Below are 24,580 nucleotides of genomic sequence, written 5' to 3' on the forward strand. Positions count from 1 at the left end.
TAATATTTTGTGATACTAACAAAAGAACGCAAGTTCAATGCGTCGGTCATCCATATTTTTTGCATTGTTTATTAAAAGCACGTCAAATCCAATCGCATTACTGTAATGAAAAAAAAATCATACATTATGATAGCATTTTATACATTTTGATTTTATAATAAAAAAATGGTAAAACTTTACAATAATGTCTCACATTAGTAAATGCATTAGCAAACATGAAATAACACTGAGCAATACATATTTTAAAGCATTTATTAATCTTTGTTGACATCAGTCAGTGTGAAAATCGAATTGTTTCACTGTTAGTTACTTCCAAGAGCATTAATGTTAACAAATACAACTTTTGATTTAAAAAAATGTAGATTTTAAAAGTTATCTAATATAGTTAATAATGTTAACAAATGAAACCTTAATTTAAAGTGTTAATTATTGTACTATAATACTCTTTAATACAATACAGTAAAAATATATATATATTTAAACTGTAATATATACATAATTGTATGTTGTACTGCCTTTAATATTTACTAATTTTATAATTAAATACAATTATTGTACTATAATACTATTATACAGTAAAAATTTTAATTGTAAAACATTTATACATTATAATAATATTTGTTGTACTGCCTTTAATATTTGATGATTTTATAATTATTGTACTATAGCTCTCTTTACTATTATACAGTAAATATAATTAAATTAAATTGTAAAATATTTATACATTATGACAGAATTTGTAAATTTGTACTAATTTTATTTTTAAATGAATGTATTATACGGTTTAATACACTACAAATGACTGTATTACAGTCACGAGAATCTAATAAGAATGATAAAACATTACAGTAATGGCATTGTGATTTGGTGGTCAAATTTGCTCAGATGTCATGAAATTGTCACGAGTGCTGTGGGAAAACGTCAGACACACAAGCAAATAAAAAACCTTTTCATGGAGGAAGATGAGAAAGTTAGAAAGGTTCTCTCTCTCTGTGTGTGTGTGTCTCTGTGTGTGTGTGTGTGTGTGTGTGTGTGTGTGTGTGTCCGTATGACCACAGCAGAGCATCAAGTGACAAAACGCTGGAGCGCTTGTGCCGTGGGAGGGAGAAACGAGCGGGTGGGGTGAGAGAGATCGAGAGAGAACGAGAGAGACGGACAGAGATGAGAAAAGTGCAGCACTGATAGATCTGATGGCAGATGAAGATGAAGCAAGCAGGTGCATGAGAGACAACTGCCGTATTCCTCCCTCGTTCTGGGGGACAAGAAGATCTGACTGAGTGCAGAAAGAAAAGAGGACAGTGTTTAATCCATCAGGAGTGGAGGAGAGGAGGAGGAGGACATGCACTTCTCCAAACTCAAGTATCTCTTCATGACTTTCTGCCTATCACGAGCTCACTGATGCTTTGATTCACTCAGAACTGCTCGTTCACTTACTCAACTGGAGTGTTTGGGGCCGTTTCTCTGTTTCTGGTTTGGAATATATGTGCTTTTAAAAAAAATGGGAAGAATGAAAAAACAAGTGGAACATTGGATATGAATCTGAAATGGACAATGAGTGTGTGTGAGGTCGAGATGGCAGAGCTCTGGATCCCCATCACGAGCTGCACAAGCTCTCATCAAATGCTCCAGTTTGGATAACGCAACCACAACGCCATAGCACACTTGTCCTGTCTTTGTGCACACACACACACACTCACACACACACACACACACACACACACACTCAGAGGGCGAGGACCCCTTACAAAACGCAAGGTAAGCAACATCCGTCTAAAACTTTACCATGTGTTGCTATTTGATATACTTTTAGCTGCTAGAATCTCAATTATATGCATAATTTATTACAAATTACATCATTGCTGTCAATGCAAATTAAAACAATGCTCTAAAAATAAACTGAGAAAGTTCATAAAGGGTTAAACAATGACTGCACAGCAGCTGGGGTCTTTTTTGTTTTGTTTATTACCGCATCAAATACGACGGGTCTAAGCACAAGTATAGCCTAAAACTAACAGAACTATTGAACAAACTGTTTAGATACAATAAACATGAAATAGGAAGGTAATATGAAATGACTAGTAAATCAAATTAAATTTATATTTCATTATATACAATAGTTATATTAATAATAAGAAATATTAACACTAATTAATTATTTAACAGTTATTTTAACTCCCAATTGGATAAATGTTTTAATGTGCGCCGGGAAGAATCAGTCACTGAACTTCATTAGAACATCGTTAACTGACCCGATTATAATGACCTGATATTGAGCAGAAAGTTATGCACACTAAGTATGCATGCGTGTTTTTCGGAGCGTGCTGTAGGAATATTTTTGCTGCCATCTGAGTAAAGTAAAAATAAGCCGTACTTATTATAGTGCAAGAATGGACAGAATGAGCCTGTAAACGGTCTTTATCTCTGATATTATTTCCCTGAGATTCCAAGCTTTGAATAACGAACCCACACAGCAAACACTAAAAGAAAACTTTACGCATGTACTTATGAATTGTATTCCTCAATGTTTGGTCAGATTTAGCTCACTTCTGAGGACAATTCTGTCTCCGATTCGCACATGTTTCTTTTCAGGAACTACTTAGGTAAAAAATGTTGACACAGAACGCGATGTGTGCACAGATGAAAGTGTGTGTGTGAGAGTGTGACGGTCATTTTAATGTCATCCGTTACCCTGCTAAAGAGGCCAGAGCTCCTCTCACTCCCGCTGCCTCCAAACTACTCATTCATCTGATACACGTTTAAAAATATATCGACATTTATCGATGCTTTCATTGAGAACCTTTGACATCCACCTTTGCATTGCACAGAAGGTTCTTTATGGTGGAAAAAAGTTCTTCACAATAAGAAAAAAGATGGTTCTTCTGTGTTATTGCTGCAAAAATCACATTCTGGAACCGTATTTTACAGTATTTACACAGGTTAAAATGATAAAGAATGATGAGGACCAACAAAACAATGTAAAATCCACATGCATATGAATAATTCAACCAGACGTGTAGAAATGCATCACTGACCACTTTCACATGGACACAAACAATCCGACTGGGGCTTTACTCTGCATAATACATTATCTGTTGAACTTGCATTGCTCATGCAGCGACTTATGTTTTGTTTTTTTGCTTTTTGAGGCACAGCTGAGCATGTAATTGTCCGGTACCTGTACCATTAAACACAAAAATCCTAATAGTACATTATTAAAATAGTACAGTAAAATGTAACCGAGCAAAGTTTCAAGTTCAATATGCATAAAAAGGCTTTTTGACAATATAGGCTTGCATATTAATTCTGTATTTCTGATTATAATTTGAATAATTATCATTTTAACATTACCTAATGATCTGTCAAGCATTGCATAATGCAATTTTTCTTTTTTTAAGTGTTACCAATATTGCTGTGAAATAACTGCTTGACACAGAAACTGCATGAAGAAAACAGCAGGTAATGTCAGATTAGCATTAAATACTGCAGAAAACTAGGCCACACGCAGCGAACATGGAGTCATTAATCATGATATTCTCCATATCATAAGAACGGCTCTGTTAGGATGTCAAAAGATGTTAAAAGAAAAAAGTCAGTCTGTCACATTTAAACTAAGTCAAATACTCTTATATTTGGAGACTAACGTAGGCTTTGAAGTTCAGGTCAGTTCATCGTCAAATACAACCAAATCAACATATATGCAACGTCAAAGTACATTGTAGGAAAATGTAATTCTGGCGTGACAGTAATTCCTCTCATCTGGACAGAATCTCACCTGCCATCTCAAGGTTTCTGCAAAGTTAGATGATGATAAAAAGCAATTCAATACTGCAAATTATTAAATAATTAATCGACCACATGGTAACCTGATTAAAAGCCAACAGAGAGAATTTGAGAGTGACAAACCGTTGGTTTATCTATCGCAACTAGAGATGCTGTCAACATTGCAGCATCTGTTGATGTGACCTGCTAGTCTTGTTCTTTTAGTCAGATTAAATTATATTTTTGACTTTAAAATGAATTCAAGCAAAACAATTGCTGAATATTTTGTTTCTACTTAATCTAATTGTGTCCAATCTACTTAAATATGTAAAACTTCAAAGTTTACTTTCGTTTTCTGAGCATTAACTGAAACTGGGCAGTGGATTTTTAGTTCCCAGCGTGCTTTGCATGGCTTGATCAGGAGAGTATATGTTGAAATTAAGTGTTATTTCATGTGTTTTTGAGTAAAGGGAAAGACCTGTTTAATGTTCAGTTATGTATGACATTTAAAATTTAAACATTCAATAACATCACGAGTTCATATTACTCACTTTTTATAAGGAATTATTAGTTGGCATTGCATTGTTAGATTTACTCAACATATGGGATGAACATTACCCAAACAAATAAGAGTGCAAATTGTTAGCTAAATTTGACTGAGTACGTTTGTTTTTACAGTGATACTTCAATAATGTAAGTAAGTATATTGAGCAAACAAGTTTAACTTAAATCCTTTAACTTTCTGCTTCAGGTCATGCAACAATGGCTCATATGTGTTAGGGTAAATTTTCGATATTTTCATGTCAAAATACACTTCTGAGGAAAAACCCTTCCTCTGTCATTCCCATGACCTACATTCTGCTCCGCTTCGGTTCACGGACAGACATCATGACATTCCCCGGTCAAATCTGCTGCTACAACCTAGAACTCACCGTTCCCTTACAAGTCAACTACCTCCTGAGGGTGAACCATAGCCCAAAAATCAGCCAGCACACCACCATACGTCACAACTTTAGTTACAATCTCATTCACTTTTTGATAAAAGATCGCTTCTTGTTCATGCACAATACTTCACAATTTGATACATTTCTACATCTATGCAGAACAGTTGCTAAAGTGCTATATTTCTACCCGATCTGGCCCTTAAAATCACTTTCACTGGTGCAATTTTGTGCATTTTTGTTTTAGTTAAAACTTACTAAATCACATGAAAACATTGCGCTTCCTTTTTACAGTGAATGCATTTAATTGTTTTTATTCTGTGTAATTTATTTATTTACATCTTACCAATTTTACGTTTTAGTTACAGGATTGCAGATTTTTATCTAAAGCATTCACAAGCTTTCTCTTTCAAACTCTTGTCACCCGAGACAACTGTGGCCTGATGCTGTTGATGGCCCTGAAATGATGCAAGACACCGAGAGCTCAGAGACAAGACAACACTACGGTGTTTCTGTGTGTGTATGAATGCATGAGTGTGCACAGATCAGGTATCATGTTTTCGGGTAGAAGGCAGACAGCACAGAGACGCTTCAGCCGCTGTAATTATGTAATGATGTTATCATACATCAGTATCAGTATCACACCAAACAAACAGACCCTGTTATGAAAATTGTGAAAAGGAAGGGGGAAAAAAAGAAAAATCACAAAAAGTGTATTCTCTTCATAGTTAACCATAGTAGCTAGATGGACCAAATCTAGAGAACAGAATATGATATAAACTTGAGGTCGGTGCCGGGTCACACTGTGCGATTTGGCCGTCTGAAGCAAATTTTGTAAATCCTTAAAGATTCCTCTGATCCTAGGCCAAAATCTAAAGTCTTTGATCGCTGGTTTGACAGGTCCGCAGACAGCCGATTAATGACCATTGCGATTAAAAGTGAAATTCTGGCAGCGTCAGAAGTTTTGAGGCACAGTCCTACAGTGTGACATCTCCTATCAAATCAAAAACTTATAGGAACACAGAACCTCATTAGTGTGACGACGACGACAAACCAGCACTTGCTCCACACACACGTCTTCATTTTTTTCCAGTTTACTTTTCAAGAAAAGCCGTGATCAAAATGAACACTAGAGATTGTTTTTGTTTGCCAGCCACCATTTCTATCCCACACGAAATGCAGTTTAGTTACCGAACGTGTCACAGAATGATGATGATGTAAATCTCTAATGACAACTGAGACCCTACAGTGCTTACAATGGAGATCATGTTTGTACAGTCTGACAAGCAACAGTCGTAAAGGACTATAATAGATCTTACACACGGCTTTAGACCAGTAGGCAACATCCACCCATATCCTCTAAATTACACTTTAAAAGTGACACCTAGCAACACCCTGGCAACCACCCACAACACCCTAGCATGGAAACTTTTGCACAAGTAAACACCACTTACAGTTTGTTCAGAAAATGTAAAGAAAATGCAAAGAGGTTATATATTACATAATTGCTCCGAGACTTGGGTTGAAGATCTAAATGCAGCTTTATTGGGACAATCCTAGTCCATATAAAGAGCAAAGGGGCAAACAATCCAAAAAAGCAACAGGGGAAAATTGACAGGCAAAAGGATAATCCAGAATATGGGCAGAGAATCAGATAACTAAGACACAGGAATCCAGGATAAAGCTCAGAAATGCAGTGTAACAACATACAAGACTTCGCAAAGAATGAGTGAAAACACAGGGCTCACATCTTGCGTTAACAAGATAATGAGACACAGGTGGAAGTAAAAAGATCATAATGAGTCAAGGCAATGGGTTATGATAACACTGATGTTCTCCAGAAGAACAGAAATTCATTTGAAATATAAATGGGAAGTGTAAGTGTGACAGTAATGACGTCGCTCTATGATATGCAGAAGCAGGCCAGACAAATAAAGCACGAAACCTCTCTGAGCGCTGACTGTATATATTTAGATATCAGGCCACAGGGTTTCCTCCCTTCTTGGTCTTTGTCGTACATCAGTTCTGTCTCTCTCCCCTATTTTTTGCTTCATAACCTTCATTTTTTCCAAGTCTTATGTTAATTTTCTGTGTATGCCCAGCTAACTCATCGCCCTCCCCCCCTTCAACCCACTTAGCTTCTCTAGAGGATTGTGGGACGGCACCCATGGCCAAAGCCTCATACAGACACTGGTCTCCTGAGTGTCTGAATGATGTGTTTAAAACTCAAGCATGTGTGCGCAAACACTCTCAAACACACACGGGGCACTCGCACAGAATCCCAAATTGTTAACACCCCTTTTACGTCATCTTTACTTTGCCGTTTCGGAGGGTAAGATTTGAGCCTCTTGAGGGACATCTGTGGTTGTGTGTGTGTGTGTGTGTGTGTGATCGGATAGCCAGAACATCTCTGTTGTGTTAAGCAGCTTTAAAACAGAGCTCTGATCAATAATGTAGAAGCCGAGAACAAAAACACATACATGAGAAACCTGAAATGAATCCAGCGAGGGTCCATGCCTCGACACACTAATTTCATTCAATATCCAGCCTGTGCAATGCCAAACTAATATCAGAAATATCAGCAAAACAATTGACCCCAAAACAAAACAGCCTCAATTCCTCTTTATGATAGGCTTTTTGTCCAAACATCAATCACGCACCAATGTCACAGTCTGAATCGAGGTGAAACTGAAGTAGGTGAAAACACTCCTTTTGGCACATTTTGCCTCTAAAATCTAGTGACCTTCCAACCTAGATTGCATTTTAAGGCATCAAGGGCCACAGATCTCCTTTCCATCACATTTTATGGCAGCATTGCATGTATTCTTCAGAAAGAAAGCAGAAAGACCTGCAACAAACTCATGAAACAGAGGAAGTAAGCAAAATAAAACAGTTTAGTTTTGACTATAAACGTAATTTTCTTCAATAATTCTAAACAATATATTTCCTATAATAATAAATACTGCAAATTGCTAAAACGATTACTTTGATATAAGAATGTTTTTATATGCAGAGTCACTCTCAAATGCCACCACTCTCATTCACAGTTTTATGAACTGATGATGATCTGTTTGTTTTTCCCAAGGGTCTGAGGAAACCGAAGTGCTTCTACTGTTGATTGGATTTGACCCAACATCGCTACAACTAAACCACCCACCACCCTTGACTTGTACTACTACTAATCCGCTCCAAGAGAGGGAACACCAGATTGGAAAAATAGGAAGGTGGAGAGCTAAAGAGAATGAGCGTGGGTCGGATCGGTCGCTACAGTATCGTGTCGACGGAGGAGGATGCTCTGCGTTTAACCACCATGCATGGCGGAGGGATGAATGGATATGGCAACGGCAAAATCCACACTCGACGGAAAAGTCGCAACCGCTTCGTGAAGAAGAACGGACAGTGCAATGTGCAGTTCACCAACATGGATGAGAAGTCCCAGCGCTACCTGGCGGACATATTCACCACTTGCGTGGACATCCGCTGGCGCTACCTAGTGATCGTTTTCACGCTAGTCTTCGTGATTTCCTGGTTGGCGTTCGGCTTGGCGTTTTGGGTTCTCGCGCTTCTCCACGGTGATCTGGACAACCCGGCGGGCGACGACAACTTCACGCCGTGCGTTCTGCAGGTGAACGGTTTCATCGCGGCGTTCCTGTTCTCGATCGAGACGCAAACAACCATCGGTTACGGGTTCCGCTGCGTGACGGAGGAATGTCCCGTCGCGGTGTTTCTCGTGGTCTTCCAGTCCATCGTGGGCAGCATCATCGACTGCTTCATGATCGGAGCAATCATGGCCAAAATGGCACGTCCTAAGAAGCGAGCGCAGACTCTGTTGTTCTCGCAAAACGCCATCATCGCCATGCGTGACGGGAAACTGTGCTTGATGTGGCGGGTGGGGAACTTGCGAAAGAGTCACATCGTCGAGGCGCACGTCCGAGCGCAGCTCATCAAACCGCGGGTTACGGTCGAAGGCGAGTACATCCCACTCGACCAGCTGGACATCAATGTCGGTTTCGACAAAGGGCTGGACCGCATCTTCCTAGTCTCGCCAATCACAATCCTGCATCAAATCGACCAGGAGAGTCCTCTGTTCGGCGTCGCTAAGCAGGATCTCGAAACGGCGGATTTTGAGATCGTGGTCATCTTGGAGGGAATGGTGGAGGCGACGGCCATGACGGCACAGGCGAGAAGCTCCTACTTGGCTAGCGAGATCCTCTGGGGGCATCGATTCGAGCCGGTGCTGTTTGAGGAAAAGAACCAATACAAGGTTGATTACTCACACTTCCACAAGACCTACGAGGTGCCGTCCACCCCTCGCTGCAGTGCCAAGGACATGATGGAAAACAAGTACCTGGTGGTGCCCAGCGCCAACTCCTTCTGCTACGAGAACGAGCTGGCGATCCTGAGCCACGAAGAGGAGGACGACGACAGTCCGGAAAGGATAAAGCCAGAGCGAGCGAGGAGCCTCAGCCCGGAGAGAACGCCTCGACATGATTTCGAACGACTGCAGAACCCTCGCTGCGCGGAGCAAAGGTCATACCGAAGGGAGTCAGAGATATGAACCTTTACTATGACCTTTTTGATACTCGAATTTCGTGTTTCGTTCCCGGAGACACTGGAGCTTCTAAAATGCAGAACAATGCAAAGTGCCATACGGAGAGAGTGAGCGAGTGAATGAGCAATGAACAAACGGGTGAATGTGTGAAAGCTGGAGCGACGCGTAGCGGCGGGGAGATGCCGATTCGAAGAGAGAGAGAGAGAGAGAGAGAGAGGCAGTAGGAATCTTTTTATCCTGCACGGAAAACTTGAATCTTTTCCTCGTTTTGTTTCATGATACTAGTTTAGCTGTTAAACTCTTGATTCTTAAAGGAATAGTTCACCCAAAAATGAAAATTCTGACAAATGATTTACAGGTGAAACTCGATAAATTTGAATATCGTGCAAAAGTTCATTTATTTCAGTAATTCAACTTAAAAGGTGAAACTAATATATTATATAGACTCATTACATGCAAAGTGAGATATTTCAAGCCTTTATTTGTTATAATTTTGATGATTATGGCTTGCAGCTTATGCAAACTCTAAATTCAACAAAATTTCATAAGTTGTGAGCCATAATCATCAAAATTATAACAAATAAAGGCTTGAAATATCTCACTTTGCATGTAATGAGTCTATGTAATATATTAGTTTCACCTTTTAAGTTCAATTACTGAAATAAATGAACTTTTGCACGATATTCTAATTTTTCGAGTTTCACCTGTACTCACTCACATGTAGTTCCAAAACTGTATGACTGTCTTCCATGGAATACAAAAGGAAATATTTCGAAAAGTTATAATAACAAAAAATATATATACTTGTAAAAAAAAATTTTTAGAATTATATTAAAATGATATATCAAATTCTTATTTTTTTTTAAATATGAAATTTAAAATTATATAAAAGATTTAAATTATATGTTTTTTAATATATTTATTATAAATTGTAATTTATTTCTTATTATGTGTTTCGATATATTTTATAAACACTTATATCCACCCTGCACCATTTGTTTTCAGAAATCTATAATTTGGCTTCAGAGGACTGAATACAGACTTTTAAAAGCCATGGTCACAATGAACTAGGGTTGCAAAGGGACAGAAAATTTCCTGTAAATTTCCAGAAACTTTCCACGGGCAGTTAAGCTGGGGAATTTTGGAAATATTCCAAGTTGGAAAGTTATTGGGAATTTTGGGGAATTTATACAAACTGTATCATATACAAACATAAATATAAACATTTTGTTTGGTCATAAGCAGACATGCATGCAAACTAATACACATTTTAAAACATTTTGGATTTATTTGTGAGTAGAACTTTAATTGATTCTTTCATTAAACAACAAATAAACATGAATGTTGAATAAAATAAACATATTTCCTATGATTCCCCCCCAAAAAAATCCCATTCAAAATGTGAAACGAAAGCACATCCTCCCCACCCAAAATATGTCCCATTAAAATTATGTTTTAACCAAGATTAAGCTGTAAGATGTTTTTTCAACTAAGTATTTAAGTTAAACTACAATTTTTAATTTTTTAATTAATTGTAATTATTAATTCCCATATATTCTTGTTCATTCCAATAGAAATTTTGGATTTTGCAACCCTACTGTAAACTGTCATTATGTAGAAAAGCATTTTCTTTAAAAAAAATTAAAATAAAAATAAAAATCTACTTTTGTGTTCCACAAAACAAAACAAAAACAGCATACACATTTGAAACTCACATGAGAGTGAGTAAACAATGACAAAATAATGAACATTATTTTTGGTGTGCTATTTCCTTTAATGTGTAAATATTTCTGCATAGATTCATGGTTTTGTGTGCGATATTAATTTCTAGCAAGAGAAAAACAAAGACAATGTTACATTTACAAAGAAAAGAAAGAAAGATATTAGTCAATTTATTTTTGCATTCAATCCAAGCACAAATGACAAGCAATGCCGGGGCACACTATCCCTGGAGATCTACACACACACTGATCAGTGAGACATGATAAATTCCCCTTTACAACTGCACTACCCAGACCATGTGAACAATGTGAGCACCTGAGTGTGTGTGTGTGTGTGTGTGTGTGTGTGTGTGTGTGTGTGTGTGTGTGTGTGTGTGTGTGTGTGTGTGTGTGTGTGTGTGTGTGTGTGTGTGTGTGTTTTGTGCAGCTGAGCACAATGCCTCATGTGAGACGCACAAGGAGAAGGTTAAATGGCAAACACTCCTAAAACTACAACATGCTCCTGCATATTTGTTAGATATATTTACAGCAAAATAGAGATATATATTTAGGTAGAGAGATATATAATGTAGACATTATCAGTTTGCACCATGTAACCTAATATAGCGGCAGATCTTCAGAGAACTCGCTGGGATAATCATCTTATTTGAACTGTTTAGATACTTAATCTTTTGTCCCTGAGGCTCTGACAGAAACGCCTGATAGAAAACTCTGTGTGAATCCAGAAACTTCCCTTCAAATGTCGTATTTTAATACATTTACCTGTCTTAATATATTTCAACTTCCTGCCGAATTTTTCATAAACAGAATGGGATTCAAGAATGCCAACATTTACTGCATTTCTATTAATATTTAAAAAAGAAACTACATGCCGAACTAACTTGAAATACAATGATTGAGTATGATAGTGTTCACTGATCTATGCACACGGTCCGACTGAGTGTTGAGTACAATCTGCATTTCATCATCTTCTCTTTTCTATTATTGTGACAAAAACCTCACAACATCTTGATGCATTTTAGCAGTTCATTTAAAGGGATGTTCCAGGTTAAATAAAGCTGTCAATTATTACAGAAATGACATAACTTCACCAGCATTTCATGTAAAAGCAAACAAAAATCATGTTTACAGTAATGCACTGAGGAAGTCTATGGGGGCAAGGCATTAAAGGAATAATTCACCCAAAAATAAAAATGAATTATCCCACCATTTACTCGCTCCTCAAGCCATCCTAGGTGTATATGTCTTTCTTCTTTTTTATTTTAAATAATATCCTGGCCTTTCCAAGCTTTGTAATGGCATTGAATAGTGTCCGAGTTTTGGAAGCCCAATAAAGAACATCCATCCATCTCCAATGGGCATTTTTGTAAGGAAAATATCCATATTTTAAACTTTCTAAACTATAATCAATGTTGGGTCAGAGGTCACCCGGCGATCATGAACGCGCTGTTGCCTGAAGCCAGTGATTATAGTTAATAAAGGTTTAAATATGGATTTTTTTTTTTTTTTACCATCACTTATAATTTATAAACCCACTGGAGCCGTATGGATTACTTTTATGATGGATGGATTTGATTTTTGGAGCTTAAAAAACTCGGGCAATATTCAATGCTGGGAAGAGTCAGGATATAATTTTCATTTTTGGGCTGGATGGAATTGGCCAAATATTAAAGCACATCTAACACTTTGCTTCGAACAGTGATTTGGAGCATGTATCAAAATGCTAAATCCCCCTGATTTCAGTAAATGCGGCTCCGAATCGCTCTCGTCTCGCGCCGCGGTACTATGATGTAATACACGATCACCGCAGCACCACTTCAAGCCGAACACACCTTTCATACATTATAACTATTTCGATTTTTTGTTTGTTGGGGAAATTCATTCTCCGCTATTGTGCATATTTAATCTCAGAACAGTTTTAATTACACATTTGTATAATAAAAAAGGAAAATTAATAGTTAATTGTCTCTTATTGGCGTGATTAGTCAAGCCCTCCATAAAACAAGCCCGACAAAACACATAGCCTAGGCTATTAGACACTACATGTTTATGGTATTTGATGATTTAGATCTATTTAATTGAATTTACTAGATCTTTTTTACCATTGGTTCGTAAAAGGTGTCTATGTTTTGACCAGCAGATGTCGCAGCGACAAGTTCAGTAAAAAAATCCACCCAAAATGGCGGATAAGGAAAATGTTGATGTAAATATATTTCACTTACCAAAACTAAAGTAAAAATCATTCAATCTGATTAAAAAAAAAAGAAATTCAATATTTGTGGTAGCCTATATTTTATACTAATCACGTTTTTGGTATTTCCTAATCCTCCAGTGTGATGCTAGTTAGCCGTGTGCTTCATATAAAAAATGCTATAGCAAAGATGCTGACTAGGTTTTGTAGCCTACGTGTTGACATGGAATTATTGATAAAAACTACTTAATTACCTTGATGTGTACAGATAAATCCAATCTCTTAATTCCTGGCATGACCATGTGAAGCCAGTAAACAGCAACTCTTGTGCAAAGAGACCAGAAAGAGACTTTTTACCTGGCGAAAACGCCACCTACAGGCGTTTCGGTGCAGAAGATGTTCATCCGCCTTAGTTCCACCTCAAAACGATGATTTAGGAAACTTTAGAGCTAACGTAACACATTTTGCACCGAATAATGAATATAGCCGCTTTAACATAAGTTTAAAAATCATGTGCTGCGCATTTCTGTTTTTAAACATTTATTGCCCCATAGACGTGTATTTTAAAAGTGCAAACACAATTTTTGCTTGTTTTCATCTACAAATGGACACAATGATTGTCTGAGGTGATCGACAACATGTCACAGATGTTTGAGATGAGCTTTAGCTGTATTTGACCCGGAATATTGCTTTAAACAGAGGTACAAAATAATCACTCATTAGAAACTGTGGCTCAGATTGAATGCTGCTGCATATCTGTCTGTGTGTGTGTGTGTGTGTGTGTGTGTGTGTTATGCCACTGTATGTTAGTATGAAGGGCACATTCATGCAGCAATAATGAAAAGATCAAAGCAATATGTGATGTATCAACCACAATTTATCAGGACAAAAACATTTCGATTTTACCAGTTTGAAGTGAAGTGAAGCAATGTATTCATTGAGAAAGCACAGAGAGTTATAATAACTTTTGTGATCTGTACTGTACAACTTTTTTGTAAAAAAAAACAAAAACTGAAAGACAAATATTTAAAAAATGAATACTAGATCACTCTCTTCTTCTGTCGTTTCATTATTATTCCAAAGCCTTTTATATGAGATGATACACCTGTGAACACATTCAAATATGGATCTTACAACAGACCACAAATCAAAATTAATTAAAGAAATGATGAGGGTTATAAAACTGCCAAGTTAAAGCAGAGATCTGAATCATATAGAAATGCTGTGGGGAGATGAATTTCTGTATAGGGAGAAATGGGCAAAACTGTTGAAAACAGCCAATTTAGGAGACTGAAAGACAATGACAAGAAACGCCTACGAGCCGTGATTTCTGCCAGAGAGAACGACACCTGCTACTGAAGCTAGAAGACAAAACGCCATTTTAATTTGTGTTGTACTGGAAACAAAATCTTTACAGAGACTCGTCTGGCGTGTTCTTTGTCAAATTGGATCACATCCAATGTCGCTTATGAAGATCAAAACATGCAAACATTTATGGGGTGTACAAACTTTTTCACATTCTCTAAAGTCATCAGTCTTTCAACCACACTAGAAAAAAAATCTATGAAATTTGCAGTAAAAATGGCACTTTGTAGTAAAAAAAAACATTTTATTAACTGAAATAATGTTAATATATATTTATTACAAAAAAAACCTAACATAAACCCTACTGTACATAACTGATACCAAAAAATAAACTAAGAAGAAACATGAATTTATCTAAAAAAACTTCAAATGTGAGTTTTACACAGGGAATTTTGGGAATGTCAGCTTATAGCTTTTTACTGTAAATTATATGATTTGTTATTTTAACTTCCAAAAATGGTACATTAAACAGTATTTTACTGTAAAATTGTAAGCTGTAAGGTTAGAGAACAGTTTTTCTCCGTAAATAGTAAGGGAACTAACCAAATAACAGGTTTTTACTGTAGCATTTTTACCGTCCTTCGGCCATTCAGAATTGTATTGAGAATGTCTTTTAAATTCACTTTTGTTACGGAAACACGATGAAGAGTTGCAGTGCGAGTTAAAGTGAGCTAAAACTCATATACTGTAAATGCTGGCTTGATAAAGTCTTGTTGGAAAGTTTAGAAAAATGTTTAAAAATCCTTTTAAAAGGTAAAGGTTTACTGTTTTTAAACCTTACAGATAGATGCATTTGGTCAGTTTAGTGTAATACAAGTATTTTTGACCATTGACCAAGACTCCGGTATTCCAGAGAGATGTTTCATAGGTGATGATAATATACTAACCCAACTGAATTACCCTGCAGAACTTAATCGAACTCGACATTAACACAGAAAACCAGTGAGTCTGAAGCCCCAAATCACCCGCACAGAGAAACAGATGTAGGCTACAGGTAATGGCTTCTACTAATCATTTGCATATGTATTTATTAATACACGTATCTGGTCCAGCAGGATGCTTCTCGCTCCGTCTCTGTGGTTTCTGTTTCCATGGAAACGTAACAGACCATTGTGGTTCCAGGTGTCCTGCATCGTCTTACATGCAAATAATAATTCAAGAGCAGGAAAGTATAGGGTGAAGGAAGCTCAACATTAAGAATATTCCCTGAATAGATCATTATTGCAGCTAGCAACAACCCTGCAACAAAGTATCAATTTGTAATTATTTATTTGTATATAACAGTTCTTTAAATATCATAATAAATATATCTGCAGTTAAGGCAAGACACCATACGGGTGAATAGGGCAAAAATGTGAACTAATAAATATCACTGGTGATTTAATCACAGTGCATTAAGACAATTGTTTTGCATTACAAGTTTTCTGAAAAGTTAGGTTTAAATATGCAAATTACATTTTAATGCAATTTAATGTATTGGGTTCGTCACTTAACATACAACAGACTCTCCCAAAAAGTCTTCCAAAGTCCAGAGGACAGATTTCTTTCTCTCTCTCTCTCTCTCTCTCTCTCTCTCTCTCTCTCTCTCTCTCTCTCCCACTCTCTCACACACACACACACACACACACACACACACAGCCTTTAATGTGTTAATGACTCATGCTGAACTCTGATGCATTGAATTAAAGCCAAACTATTAACACCACCATCTCATGAGACGCTCAGGGAGGTTATCGAAGAATATCCTACATACCCATATATATATATATATATGTCTATGTGTGTGTGTGTGTGTGTAAATGCTATTATTCTTATGTTAGAGTTCTTGTTGTCAGCCTTCGAAAATAAAAAAAATGCTTAAAGGGGTGTATAATGTCCCCAGAGTGTGTATGTGAAGTTTTAGCTCAAAATACCCCCCAGATATTTGTATATAGCCTGTTAAAGTTGTCACTTTTTGAGGGTGAGCAAAAACACACCGTTTTGTGTCTGTTCCTTTAAATGCAAATGAGCTGCTGCTCCCGGCACAGGGGGCGGAGCTTCAACAGCTTGCACTTACACACACATGCACTGAAAATTTCAACAACTTTTAGCCTTTTATGTTCAAACCGAAGTCAGAAAGATGGAGAGACTCAAGAAGAAGTGACAATATGGAAAGGCAACAGGACATTTCTGAATGGTTAGTTGATGAATTTATGTAGCTTATGTGTAGTTATCTTCTAGTAAGTGATTAGCATATTCTGCCTTGATAATCTATAAGTCGTGTTATAGATATCTCCCTTTGCGTTGAACTTTACGGAGCCCCCCTAGTCCCACTTTGGCAAAAAAAAATTATTATAACTATCTTGTGGCCTCAAGATAGTAACTCGTGGCCTCAAGATACTAACTCGTGGCCTCAAGATAGTAACTCGTGGCCTCAAGATACTAACTCGTGGCCTCAAGATAGTAACTCGTGGCCTCAAGATAGTAACTCGTGGCCTCAAGATAGTATATCTCGTGGCCTCAAGATAGTAACTCGTGGCCTCAAGATAGTAACTCGTGGCCTCAAGATACTAACTCGTGGCCACGAGAAAGTAAGTTTTTTCAAGGCGAACGTTCCCTTTAATGTTTCCATGGCGACGCGTCACGCGATACACTGCAGCCACAATAATACTGTATTAGATGTGTCGCTTTTATTTCGCTTTTCCTTTTTTATTCAAAATATTCACAAACTTGCTTACCATGTCATCAACTAGCCCCTGAGAGTACGGCGCCACATTTAGAATGTTCAGTGCTGCCAGATTCAAACTGTGCTTTCGCGCATTGGCTGGCGCTGAGCCAGAGTCGGACGCGTTCAGCGCTGTCATCACAACTAAGCAGTTTTTTCAACTTCATAATGTTTATTTTTGGTTTCAGATATTTAAATACACATAAGCACGAGTAAAACAATACATTTGGAGTTTGTAAAACACACTGATGTCTGTGAAGCAGCAATAACAATCTATTCAAATATAATTTCCCGACATGTGTTATTCATATTAGACAAACATAGTGCAAGAGTCAAGACAAGGAACTATAAAGTTTACTCTATTCTTCTCAGTTCACCGGCCACTTTCTTGCATTTATTTCGGGAGAAACTGATGAATTCACGTGCTGTAAATCCGACGGACAACATTGCAGCGCCCATAACGTTATTATAGATCAAGATTATTTATAAAGGTTTTTAAACAACACACTCACTTACACGTATGTGAGAATCGGAATATCAGATAGGCTAGTTGATGACATGGTAAGCAAGTTTGTGAATATTTTGAATAAAAAAGGAAAAGCGAAATAAAAGCGACACATCTGTCATACAGTATTATTGTGGCTGCGGTCAATCGCGTGACGCGTCGCCATGGAAACATTAACATGGAAACGTTCGCCTTGAAAAAACTCACTTTCTCGTGGCCACGAGTTAGTATCTTGAGGCCACGAGTTAGTATCTTGAGGCCACGAGTTAGTATCTTGAGGCCACGAGTTACTATCTTGAGGCCACGAGATATACTATCTTGAGGCCACGAGTTAATATCTTGAGGCCACGAGTTACTATCTTGAGGCCACGAGTTACTATCTTGAGGCCACAAGATAGTTATAATAATTTTTTTTTGCCAAAGTGGGACTAGGGGGGCTCCGTAGAACTTTGAGCGTTGTAACTTTGCAGATGTTGTTTATGCTCAAACAGCAACATTACACACTAACTAAAGTTAGAAAAGTGAAATCATAATCAACCACCCCTTTAACTTCATAAAAAGTGAATGGTGTGTGGTTGAGATGAGTGACAGACATGTATGATGGAGATTTCACACACCAAACCCACATATGCACTTACATAACTGTGATCATAAGAGCGTTAATAGAAGGAAGCATGTTTGTATTTGAGCTTTGAATCCTCAGCTGCTGGATTCATTATTCACAAACACTCAACAAACGCCTTCGCCTCTAAAAGACTTGCTCTCCCTCCATCTTTTTCCTCATACAGGTGATACAGGGACGTGAAAGATCGCTGCATGAAAATAAAGTTTCCTTTCGTGTCACAGATATAATGAAACGTGTTTTACAGTGGTAAACAAATTATCTTTAACCTTTAATCGACACAAAGTTTTAACATCTGAAACACAAACATAAAGGAAAATAAAAATGTTCATCCTCTATTGACCCTGTCATTAAAATGCATGCATTATTATTAAAATGCTATGGCATTTTGTGACAGAGACCAAGCACTCTGTGTTCACAAAAGATGTCATTATCAAAATGTCAAAAATGCTACATTCATTCAACAAAACTACATAATTACCACTGGCTGTCAAAGGCAATTGCTTGGTTTATTATAGAAAATGTCAAAATTTGAACTCAAAACCCTTGTAAACTAACCAAAATCTACAAGGTCAATTCAGGTAAATTAAAGCCTGATGCCTAAAACTAAAACTTACACTAAAAGCATTAAAAAAAATTTGCCTGAAAAATTTAATGTTTTTTTTCCAGCTAGTCGCCAAGGCAACATTTTTCATTTTTGTTTAAAGTACTAAATAACTCAAACTAAATAAATAATACTTAATTAAAAGACATTTAAATTAATAATAATTACAAACGAAACAAAATCACTACATTTTTTAACTAAAATTAAAATAGACAAAGAAAAACTATTAAGCAATATTAAGAAACACTAAATGATGGTCAAAAAATGGCCCTAGTATTTACCATAATTCCACCTGACACAGGATCACTGGATGTGTCTTATCTTGCTCACTGGTGCACTAAGAAGAAAAAATTTAAATAAAAGCATGATAAAGAACCAAGTAAAGCGCATCCGTGACTCCCCCTGCTGGCCAGTGCTAACATTACTTCTCAAACGCAAAGTGTCCTACACTGCAAAACGTTTTTTTTTTTTATCGTAAATAAAAAGATCATTGTTATTGTATAGTATGTTAATACAATTTCAGGATCTCTACTTCGAAATTTAAAGCTTCATTGTAATCATTTACAAACCTTCCTAGCAATTTCTCAGTGAAAATAGTTCCTGATTGACAGTGGTGGAGCATCGGATTACTAGATTAGCTGCTAGACTTCTTCATACAGTGTTGTTACGGTAGTCATCTGCTGCTCATCAGTTTCACCAGATCATGTGTTCAACTCATCACACTTCATTCTACAAAACAAATAAACGACACGTGTCTGTGTGAGTTTTAGAACAAACCTTCATGTCTTTCACAATCACAACATAGATATATATACTTTGATGCCTCATTGGTGTCAGTTTCCAGTGGTTTTTACAGCCATATGCTGCACAATGCTGTGACATTTTCGATTACTATTAGTGTGAGTCAGTGAACTGCGTCGTGTTAACCGTTCCAAGATGGCGGACACGTGTTTTTTTTTTAAAGGCCCACTGAAGTGCCTTGAAATGCACAGCATTATTCAATGTGTTGACATAACTTCCACTGAAACAGGAATACAAATAGGGACATGTTAAATCGCTCCGCCCCCTTTTTTAAAATAGTCAATAGCATTTCATTTTCGTTTATATCACACCTCGACCAGAGCCGTTGAGCTCAGTAAAGCCGCGGTTTCCTCCTAATCTCTAACCGCTTCTCCTCCTAATCGCTTTAAAATATAGCATTCTGTGCAGAATTCAAATGGATCCGATACGTTTTGTGGCCTGCGGCGACTCGATCATATGATCCGCTCTGTGTGTCGTGTCTCTGGAGTTGCGGCGGTTTGCGTGACACTAACGTGAAACCAGACTTAATTCGTCACCATGAAAAGCACGTTTACACCGTCTGAATTGTTCCCTATCCCTTCTTTATGTGCGATTCATCATGTAGAAAATAGTAAATGTGTGAATAAGTGACTAATTTTAGCTGCAGCGTCTATTTATAATGTAGGGGGGCGGAGCTTCAGATTCTAGAGAGCATTTGATTGGTCAGAAAATCTGATGAGTAGTGGAAGTGCAGAGTGATGTCATTAAAATAATTGATCCATATTGGCAGAAGTTTTGAATGCTTATATCGTCTAAATGCGAATTCTGTCATTGTTTTGGAGCACTAGCTTATAGATAACAGTAAGGCTAACATATACATAGCAAAAGCAAAAAAGAAAAATCCAATTTTGATTTCATGGGGACTTTAACAGTGTATTTCTGATTCAAAAACATTTTATTACAGATGCATCACATTCACACACACCAAAATAAAAATATTCATACAGATAGGCAATTAGGTGTAGACATACCGTGTATAGATAGATATAAAGATTTTTTTTTTCTCTATGCAGACTGAGAGAACAGGATAAAGAAATCTTCTCTAAAACCAAATATTTACATAGCAAACATTGAATATTATACAGTGAGTTTTCTTTGTTGTGTGTTCAATACTTTCTGACTTCTAGAGCAGAAGGAATATGGAATTACATGTTTCCCAAAAAAAATAAAAAATAAAAATCAATGACTCAAAGTGCTTCATATTCATGCAAAAGCCAGTATTAAACATCTGAAACAACACAACGAAACCATTAAAATGTCCCGTGTTCGGATCGAATTACAGGATGAATTAAGCTCACTATCAGTAGCCGAACGAGCGCTTTACGCCGCAACACCCACAGCAGATATCACGTTTGGTTGCTCTATATTTTGCACGTTCATATAAACCAAAAGCAACACAAAAGCAATTAAAACAGCAATTAGATTCTCCTCAAGTAAATGACTGAAGCACATCATCTCTCTGACGATCAGAAACACTCTACAAAACACTCGCACTCACGTTACCACGTCATTTTATCTCAAGGTTACAGTACTAGAAAGTCTGAAAAAGAGTTAACATCACGTACACGCGCAACACTTATTTACAATATCATTGGCAAAATAACATCTCTCTCTGTGTCAATAATTCTTCTTCTCTCAGAATATTCATAAAAATGTCTCCAGCACCCCGAAAAGACACGACAGCAGCCAGTTCTCCATTCAGAAGATGTTCAGATGAGGAAGACACACACGTCTAGTGTTCTAGTTCAATACTTCAGTGTGTTCATGTATACTGTGATGATGAAGAACAGCTTCAGGACTTACAGAGACCAAAAAAAAAGGGTAAAAAAAATATGAGGTTCATCAGAGCTGAAGGTTGGCAAACCGACGCGTCAATATTGAAACGTAATTCCCTTAATTCACACGAACAATATTAAAACACAATCAGAAAGATACAGTTCTTCACCCCTGCTTCATCTACCAAACAAGAAGATCTCAATGAAGACAAAAAGAGAGTGAGAATACAAAGAGAGTGAAAGAAAGAACGTGTTATATCTTTCTGGAGTCTTTAGTTTCGAAGAGCTTCATCCTCTCCTGTACGGTCAATCCCTCCTTCAAACTCTGTGGAAGAGAGAGAGAGAGAGAAATTTGATATTTTTCATACTTGGGAATAAAAAAAATAAAATAAAAAAAAAATAAAAAAAAATAAAAACAGTCCTTAATTAGACTTCAGTATGCGCACATAGGAGAACGCATGTTTAATTTCAATCATGTGATCTTTAACCGCACATAAATTACACTTTAATGAGGAAAAACTCAACTTTGATATCATTGGTAGATATGGAAAAATAATTTTTAAAAAGGCTGGTTGAAATGAACCATGTTTACCAAACAATGACCAATAAAACGTTCAATTAAATTATATTCTCAGCTCTTTTTAATAGCCTGAATAAAACTGTAAAAAAAAAGTTTTTTTTTTTTAAATCTAATTATTAAAAATAAAATTCAATAATTTAATTAAATAAATTTCAATGGCCAACATAAATTACAGTTAAATTATATTGTCGGATATATATTTAATAGTATAGATAGTATATATAATAAAATAGTATAATAGATAAAACTGTAAAAAATAAATAAAAAATGCAATAAATTAAAACTAAAATTCAATAATTTCATTAAAAAGGCAAAAAATGCTTAAAAAAAAAAAAAAGACTGCAAAACAACATCATCCAAAAAGTCATTCTCTACAGTTCTTTAAATTCAATGGCCAACATAATTTAGTTAAATCCTATTCTCTGCTGTATATAAGTCTGTCATTTAAAAATGCAAATAAACAAGCCAACATATAAATAAATAAATGTTAAATAATAAATATGAATACATGTTACATTGCATTTCCTCATGTTTCCTCATTGTATTGTATCTTAAAAACACTGTTTGTCTAAACCACTAAAAACAAACTAATTACAATCAACTTTTATGACTTCCCTTGATCATATTTCTCAGACATGGCAGTTCATTAGAACGCTTCAGACTGAACTTTGACTCGTTTCTAAACTTGACTTGTGTGTTGGTTCACAACAGTCCACCGTGGACATGAACATGCACATTCCTCGGCTTAAAGGGACATTCAGGGGGTTTTAAACCAAAGCCTGTTTCTATATTCACTTGCTTTCCTCTAAGTGGTTTTAGATGCATGTCTTTGTTTTCACATCTGTCATTCACTGTCTGAGACTGTGGCTGCTTCATCGTGCAACGCGACACCTGCAAAAGACGTTCACATGAACACTCTGTGCTATCTGAACACACACACGGGTGTCCGGTGTCTTTATTATTACGCTATTAGATCGCTCTTGTTGCCTTCGAGAACTAAACGAGACACATGACGCTTCATTTACTCGTGTCATTAAGTAATGAAGAATTTTTTAGCAGGAATTCGAGATGTTATTTGGTGACAATTTACCCCAAAAGTACACAAAAATAGTTTCTCAACAAAGTGAAAGAACAGGGTTTGAGGTAAAAAAAACATTTCCTTAAATGTCCCTTTAAGTTTAATAATATATTCAGTGCTTATCACAGATAAACATACAAGAAAAATGACAATGACACACACACAAGTCTATTAAGACGGTAATTGTTTTACACATGTGGTACTTTGTAGGAGACAGTCAATGATTTAATTACCATCGTCAGACTTAAAAATGTCAGTGTTTTTCTTAAACCATCTATCATTAGTGTGATATAATTCTCATGTGAATCAACACATTTGAGTTCACAAGTAACAGGCCATTATCATCAGAGCCACAGCTGACTTTGTAGTGCACATGAGGAGCACATAAGAGCAAAAATGAACATGAACAACTTAAACTTAAAGGGGTGGTATAGGGGTGAAAAGGGGTGTAAAATAAGTCTGTGATATACAGTGAGGAAAATAAGTATTTGAACACCCTGCTATTTTGCAAGTTCTCCCACTTAGAAATCATGGAGGGGTCTGAAATTGTCATCGTAGGTGCATGTCCACTGTGAGAGACATAATCTAAAAAAAAAAATCCAGAAATCACAATGTATGATTTTTTAAACTATTTATTTTTATGATACAGCTGCAAATAAGTATTTGAACACCTGAGAAAATCAATGTTAATATTTGGTACAGTAGCCTTTGTTTGCAATTACAGAGGTCAAACGTTTCCTGTAGTTTTTCACCAGGTTTGCACACACTGCATAGGGATTTTGGCCCACTCCTCCACACAGATCTTCTCTAGATCAGTCAGGTTTCTGGGCTGTTGCTGAGAAACACAGAGTTTGAGCTCCCTCCAAAGATTCTCTATTGGGTTTAGGTCTGGAGACTGGCTAGGCCACGCCAGAACCTTGATATGCTTCTTACAGAGCCACTCCTTGGTTATCCTGGCTGTCTGCTTCGGGTCATTGTCATGTTGGAAGACCCAGCCTCGACCCATCTTCAGTGCTCTAACTGAGGGAAGGAGGTTGTTCCCCAAAATCTCGCAATACATGGCCCCGGTCATCCTCTCCTTAATACAGTGCAGTCGCCCTGTCCCATGTGCAGAAAAACACCCCCAAAGCATGATGCTACCACCCCCATGCTTCACAGTAGGGATGGTGTTCTTGGGATGGTACTCATCATTCTTCTTCCTCCAAACACGTTTAGTGGAATTATGACCAAAAAGTTCTATTTTGGTCTCATCTGACCACATGACTTTCTCCCATGACTCCTCTGGATCATCCAAATGGTCATTGGCAAACTTAAGACGGGCCTTGACATGTGCTGGTTTAAGC

The 24,580-nt window shown here is 36.9% G+C and overlaps 2 protein-coding genes and 1 gene segment (V, D, J or C); 1 reads left to right on the top strand and 2 right to left on the bottom strand.

Moving 5' to 3' along the window:
* LOC311284461 (Ig kappa chain V-III region MOPC 63-like) overlaps window positions 1-24,580 on the bottom strand; it is a 945,935-nt gene that overhangs the window by 155,522 nt on the left and 765,833 nt on the right.
* On the top strand, window positions 1,335-9,579 carry kcnj12a (potassium inwardly rectifying channel subfamily J member 12a). Its single transcript, XM_084398275.1, has 2 exons — window positions 1,335-1,755; window positions 7,786-9,579. Exon 2 carries the CDS (start codon window positions 7,942-7,944, stop codon window positions 9,256-9,258), a length of 1,317 nt encoding a protein of 438 aa, XP_084254401.1. The 5' UTR covers window positions 1,335-1,755; window positions 7,786-7,941; the 3' UTR covers window positions 9,259-9,579.
* The window catches only part of LOC311284125 (myosin phosphatase Rho interacting protein), a 53,367-nt gene continuing 49,440 nt past the window's right edge, over window positions 20,654-24,580 (bottom strand). For 7 of the 9 annotated variants that reach the window (XM_084398984.1, XM_084398981.1, XM_084398983.1 and 4 more), the window contains one exon: window positions 20,654-21,904. In XM_084398984.1, the coding sequence (XP_084255110.1) occupies window positions 21,833-21,904 (72 nt within the window). In that variant the 3' untranslated portion in view covers window positions 20,654-21,832. The remainder of the gene's footprint in view (window positions 21,905-24,580) is intronic. The other 2 variants (XM_084398985.1, XM_084398980.1) reach the window with 1 other exon arrangement.

Source organism: Rutilus rutilus, assembly GCF_951802725.1.
Source record: "Rutilus rutilus genome assembly, chromosome: 24".
NCBI lineage: Eukaryota > Metazoa > Chordata > Actinopteri > Cypriniformes > Leuciscidae > Rutilus > Rutilus rutilus.